Here is a 6,000-nt window from a genome sequence, read left to right as displayed (position 1 = left end):
TCACCCTTAGGCTGATGTCTCATTTTCTAAGTCTTGTGTAGCTAGACTATTGATGAGGTAGACTTTGTCTTTTCCTTTTTTATACCCCAGTGTTGTTTGTACAGGACGGTTGATTTAGGAATTTCTGAGAGGATCAGTACTGCGATCCCTGACCACAGGGCAGAGCTTGGACAATGAGAAGCCCAGGAGTCCCAGATGAAAGGAATGAACCCCTTTCCCTTCCTGTCTGAAGGGCTGGAGGAAGGGAGGGAGACTCCTTAAACAAACACCATCTAAAATGCATTAAGACTACAAGGTGGAGCCATCTGTATTAGTGGGGAAGAGTGGATACTGAATGCTGCTAGCAAACGGAACAGAGCAAATCAACACTGAGAACAGTCCCAACTCCCACAAATCTCCAAACAGTGATAGGGCAGCAACAACTCCTTTCCTTTATTTCCTCCCCTTGTAAAGGGAGATTCAAGCTGAGTGTCCATTCTTTCCTGTCCCCAAGTCCCCAGCTAGACAAGTGACTGCAGGCACCAAACCCTGGGCTGGGTGATAGCACAGGCCTCAGAACGTGCCTCTAGCACTGAGATGCAGCAGTTATTTGTATGAGCAAGTCAACATTAAGTCCACCAGAAAAGAGGAGCACCACTCAAAGACCAGGGGGCCAGCTGGGCCTGAAGCTTTCAGGTGGACCAGAGGCAGGGTTCTTAGTGATAAGAGAGTCTCGAAATAACTGGCTACTTAAGCTTGGCTGGTTGGAGCCCACAACAATGAAGGTCACCTCTGTGTATATGGCAGGATGTCAAGGATAAGGCCAGCTCAGTTACCTGAAGAAAATTGAAACACACAGTCTTTCAGAGAGAAAGAACCAATCAAAGTGGTACCCTGGTCACGTCAAGACCATGCTCTGCCTTCCTGTGCCTGAATAGCTGCTGGGTCAGCTGCAGGCCAGAGGAAGGCTTCCAAGAGGAGAAAGGGAGACAAAAGGGGGCTTCTAGGCCACACAAGCTTGTTTTTCAGGAGACTTCCAGGAAGGAAAACTCACTCTCGGGGTCTGTTGACCATGACTTCACCAAGGGCCTCCAACACCTCTCGTTTGTAGTCCTCGAAGTCACCATCGATCTGGCTAACACTCTGCTCCTCCACCACCCACAGCTGGCAGTTGGTTTCTGTGATGAGTCGGGCATCGTGGCTGACGACAATCACAGCTTTGAAAAAAGATGAGAGAATGGAGGGCAGGCAGGAAAAAGGTAGAGGGCAATCAGAGCCTGAAAGAAGGGAGCCCTGGCCAAGGGACACAACAGTCTGGTCCCCAAGGAAAAGAGGAGTCTGCATCCTGAGCCAACTTACCGCCCTTGTATTCATTGATGGCTTCCCCAAGAGCATCAATAGACTCGATGTCCAAGTTATTGGTGGGTTCATCCTATGGAGGAGACATTCCATGACCAAGCGTTACAATTCCTTCCAATACTGTCACCTTTAGCCCCTCTTGCGGTCCAGCTCACTCACCAAGATGAGGACATCAGGCTCCCTACAAGCCAGCTCAGCAAACACAACCCGGGCTTTTTGCCCACCTGTAGCAAAGGAAGAGGAGGGCCATCACACTTGACTGCCTTAGATTTCTGAAGGTAAACTGAACATGTGTGCGCAGAGTTTCCCCAAGTCCTAGCTCTTCTTCTCTTCTGACTCTAGGTACAGTCTGGAGATGAAAATTAAGGAGAAGGACATCTTCCCTAGCCCCCTACAGTGGTACCAGAGAGTTTGCAGATCTGGATGGTGTGGGCGTGACTCTCAAGGCCAAAGCGGCCCAGGCACTTCCGGGCATCCTGGTAGGGCAGATTGAAGCCCCGCTGCAGGTACTCAGTGGGTGTCTCCTCCATGCGCAGCTGCTCTGCATACTGCTGGTTGAAGAAGCCAATTTTCTGCCCAAGAGAGGGAGGTGGTCTGTGAAAATCATACTTCCTCTATCAGACTCTTTGTTCCCTAATTCCCAAAGCTAACTTACCAGCCGGTGGTTCTTTCTCATTTCTCCACGCGTCTGTAAGGAAAAAGCAAGTGATAAGATAAGGGAAAGGGGAGACAGTGTCCTGCTCCACACCCCAACTTTTCTGAAAGGGAGACAAATACTAGAACTGGACTGGGAATAAGTCCATGCAAGAAAAAGAACCCAGATGTTCTCCCTAATGTGACAAAGGCACACCCAGGAAAGGAGAATAGTACAGAGCCAAAGGGGAATGACAGACGAATGAAGAGGAGAGACACAAAACACAGATTGAGAACCAGGAGGGAAGGGACCACAGACAAAGACGACCCCCTTCCCACCCAACAAGACCCACCAATGGCATCTTTTTCACGATTCTGCCTCAGATGGGGATTAAGAGACAGTTTGTGAGAGGCTCTAGCAATGTGGTGTCTGAAGAAAAGGGCTCTATTCTCAACACTTTCCTAGAAGGAGTAAAGAGGGCTACACCCAATCTAAAGCACTGTATGGTAATATGTTGTTGTAAAAGTCCTAAGAGCGATTATAGGCAGTATATCCTAAGAAAAAACTACATCCATGAACACATACCATAAGAATATTTACAACCGACCTTCAGTGAAAAATAATTTAAGTGACTGACATCAAATAAATCATAGTAAATTCACAAAAACATGAACGTACATGGATAATTACTGGCATGTAAAAATTCTCAATGTACATTATCTGAAAGAACTGGCTATAAAACAATCTGAGAGCCCATTTTTGTTAAAAAAATTATAATATATATATATATATATATATATATATATATGTATTTTTTTACATTTGCAGAACCAAAGGGGAAAGCAATGCACCAAAATTAAGACCAATGACCTCTAGAATTTTCTTACACAATTTCTAAGCATTCTATAACAGACTTAAGTTTCTCGTATAACCAAAGCACATGTGAGGGAGGGATACCCCCAGTCCAACCCCTCTTCTACCTGCTTTCCTCCCCTCACCTGATCTACAAGCACTCTCTTCTACAACACCTCTTAGGGAAATGAGTCATCTGTGGTGAGTTCTGTATTTAAATCTTCAGCACTAGAAGGGGGCTGCCTGACTCTAGCATCTGGTGAACAGCCGCCTTTTCACAGCTGTCATGCTCTCCTGGCCTGGCTCCAGGACTTACTGGTGTCAGCTTGCCCGTCAGTAGCAGGAGCAGGGTGCTCTTCCCCACGCCGTTAGGGCCCACAATGCAGACTGCAAGGAGGAAGACAGGTAATCAGAAGTCCCCAAAATTGTCCCTGCAGTCCAGCTTCACATCCCCAAGCACTCGACACCAACTCACTCCTTGAATCCATGTCAATGCCAAAATCCAGATTCTTGAAGAGTGGTTTCTGCCCCTCATAGCCAAACGTCGCACCTGAGAAGCAGGAAAAAAAAAAAAAAAAAAAAGATTCACTTTCTTTTCAGTCACCCTGAAGGTCCCGGCCTTGGGAGAAAAGAAATGGATCCCATGCTGGATGGAGGACATGGGGTGCACACGCTTCCACCCAGCACTGTTGGGATCTGCAGCCACTCACCGTGCAGACCCAACACAGGAGGGCTGAGTGGTGGAGGGTTAGGGAAAGTGAAGCGCACAGTGTACTCCTTGGGGCGCTTCAGCAGCTCAGGAGCCTCTTGTGAGTCCTCGTCCTGGTTTTTCCGCCGGCATTTCTGCTGCTTCCGTGTCAGGGCTTCCTTTGTTTGCTTTTCCTGGAGAGAAAGGAGAAAAGGAGAAATCTTCACTGTTCACAGCGGTCCCTGAAATGGAGGGTGGTGCCCCTCCAGAAAGAGCCCCCTCTTTCTCTGTACTGAGAAAAGCCCTCCAGAAAAGGAAGACCCCCAGCTGCTCACCGCCTGCTTGGTGGACTTGCCACCTGCCTTTAGCTCCTTCAGCTTTTTCTCCTGCTTCTCATACTGCTTCAGCAGTTCTTTCTGCTTCTGCTGATACATCTTCTTGAAGGTCACTGCAGCAGACGAGGAGGATGGGCATCAACAGTTGTCTCTCTCCCCAGCAGAGGGACAACCAGGACCAGTGAGGACAGAGGTGAGCATCACTGCCTAGACTCCGGAGATTTAACATCACTGCATCCCTACCAGTCTTCCCTCTAAGTAAGGCCTTTTCTCGAAGGCCTTTGCTTTCTTCCCCCTATAGATGATCTCACTTACTGTAATTGCCCCGATAGTAATGGAGCCGCTGGGCATCAAGATGGATAATATCGGTGCAGACATCATCCAGGAAGCCCTGGTCATGGGAGACGATGAGCAATGTCTTCCGCCAGCCCTGGAGGTAGCTGGGTTTTAGAAAAGAGTGTGAACATATCACAATGGTCAGGTTAGGGTTAGGTCAGAGAAGCAGACCGACAACAAAAAAAAAGGGAGGAAGAGAGAAAGGGCTAGATCGTAAAGACTGAATGGGAACCCATGATGTCAAAACTGTAATCAAGGGTGATGTACTTATTGAGCCAGATGACAGCATTGAGGTCCAGGTGGTTAGTGGGCTCATCCAACATCAGCAGCGTCGGTTCCATGAACAGCGCCCTAGAGGGTGGGGCAGCAAAATATAGGATCAGGGCTAGCAAGATCCTTGCTCAGAAAACCCCACAGAAGCCTCTGGTAAGAGACCATGAACACTCCTTTCCAATCTCTCCTCAGAGAAGCTCCTATGCAGGACATGTCGATGAAAATATACCACCAGGTAGGGAGGAAAGATCTTGAGTTTGACAATGCAGATGATACAGAAGAAAGCAGGAAGCCTTGCAACTCCCTACTGGCCCTAAAACATGGAGAAGGGAAAGCCTCCCAGTAGATGGAGGCTGGAAAGAGGAGGGTGGTGATGTGGGTTGCCCACCTGGCCAGGGAGACACGCATGCGCCAGCCCCCCGAGAACTTCTGTGTGGGCCGATTCTGCATTTCAGGGTCGAAGCCCAGACCGGCCAAGATCCGCCGGGCTTTGGCCTCTGCAGCTGCTGCCCCGGTCGCCCGCAATTCTTCATATACCTGGAGGAGGGAGAAGAGGACACATGTCTAGAGGTTCTAGGAACTCCCAAGTCTCAGCCCATGTCCCCTGCGCCATCTCCTCTACCTTCTCTAGCCTCTCAGCAGCTGTGTCATCTCCCTGCTCCAGCTGCCTCTGGAGCCGACGCTCCTCTTCCAGCAGCTTCAGTCGCTTGGTATCAGCTCGAAGAACAGCCTGCACGGCCGGCGTCTCATCTGCTACCACCTCTGAGGGGAAGGCAAGGACAGACAGGTCGCCTAGAGAGCCAAGACTCCCATTCCTTCTTTCCTTCAGCTCTACTTCTGGTTTGCCTGGCCTTGCCCAACTCTTTGTACTTGTTTCACATAAAATATTCTCTATATCTCCTCTCGTTGGCACCCATCTCTCAGTCCCCAATCCCTGCCCCCTGCCCAAACGTTTCTCACTCCATAACCACAATTTCTTCTACTGTCAGTCGACTCTTCTACCCCCACTGCCCACCCCTCAGACCCCACAAACCCATCCCACCACTGGCCTCACCCTGCTCACACAGCAGCACGTCGATGTTGGGAGGGATGCTCAAGGCTCGGTTGGAGATATGCTTGAGGAGAGTGGTCTTGCCCTTCCTGGGGAATGAGAACTATTGGGACCAGGACACCCCTGAGAAATCTCTTCTTTTCCTTCCAGCTCCTTCCCCTTTATAGCTTCAGCCCTCTCCTCACCCATTGGGTCCCACTAGTCCGTAGCGGCGGCCGGCTACAATGTATAGGTCTGCGTTGACAAATAACTCCTTGCCATGGGCCGAGATGCTGAACTTCTCCAGCTGCAGTCATCAGGGAAGCAGAGGGAAGGAACAAGTACACAAGAGCCATAACTTCCTAAGTGCTGGGAAGCTTCTGACAGACAGCTCCAGCATGACGCTCCTCTTACCATACTGGTCTCCTTCCTGTTCACTGCTTTGAATTGGCATCTCCCAAATTCTAAGCCAGTCTAGCCCATTTTACTTCACCTCCAAGGGTGGATCCCTCTA

The 6,000-nt window shown here is 49.5% G+C and overlaps 1 protein-coding gene across 6 annotated transcripts in view; it reads right to left on the bottom strand.

Moving 5' to 3' along the window:
• Window positions 1-408: 408 nt before the first annotated feature.
• Window positions 409-6,000, bottom strand: part of ABCF1 (ATP binding cassette subfamily F member 1) — a 14,683-nt gene continuing 9,091 nt past the window's right edge. For 5 of the 6 annotated variants that reach the window (XM_025418076.3, XM_049092503.1, XM_025418073.3 and 2 more), the window contains 16 exons: window positions 5,693-5,793; window positions 5,511-5,596; window positions 5,079-5,218; window positions 4,845-4,993; window positions 4,451-4,534; window positions 4,163-4,287; window positions 3,848-3,960; window positions 3,535-3,706; window positions 3,300-3,374; window positions 3,141-3,211; window positions 1,994-2,026; window positions 1,742-1,910; window positions 1,498-1,562; window positions 1,339-1,411; window positions 1,034-1,196; window positions 409-815 (listed from right to left, as the gene is read on the bottom strand). In XM_025418076.3, coding sequence (XP_025273861.3) covers window positions 812-815; window positions 1,034-1,196; window positions 1,339-1,411; window positions 1,498-1,562; window positions 1,742-1,910; window positions 1,994-2,026; window positions 3,141-3,211; window positions 3,300-3,374; window positions 3,535-3,706; window positions 3,848-3,960; window positions 4,163-4,287; window positions 4,451-4,534; window positions 4,845-4,993; window positions 5,079-5,218; window positions 5,511-5,596; window positions 5,693-5,793 — 1,623 coding nt within the window. In that variant the 3' untranslated portion in view covers window positions 409-811. Of the gene's footprint in view, window positions 816-1,029; window positions 1,197-1,338; window positions 1,412-1,497; window positions 1,563-1,741; window positions 1,911-1,993; window positions 2,027-3,140; window positions 3,212-3,299; window positions 3,375-3,534; window positions 3,707-3,847; window positions 3,961-4,162; window positions 4,288-4,450; window positions 4,535-4,844; window positions 4,994-5,078; window positions 5,219-5,510; window positions 5,597-5,692; window positions 5,794-6,000 lie in introns of those variants that run through there. The other variant, XM_025418074.3, reaches the window with a different exon arrangement.

This window comes from Canis lupus, chromosome 12 (genome assembly GCF_003254725.2).
Source record: "Canis lupus dingo isolate Sandy chromosome 12, ASM325472v2, whole genome shotgun sequence".
Classification (NCBI taxonomy): Eukaryota; Metazoa; Chordata; class Mammalia; order Carnivora; family Canidae; genus Canis; species Canis lupus.
The sequence above is the reverse complement of the archived record's forward strand: the minus strand, read 5'-3'. Positions and strand labels throughout refer to the sequence as shown.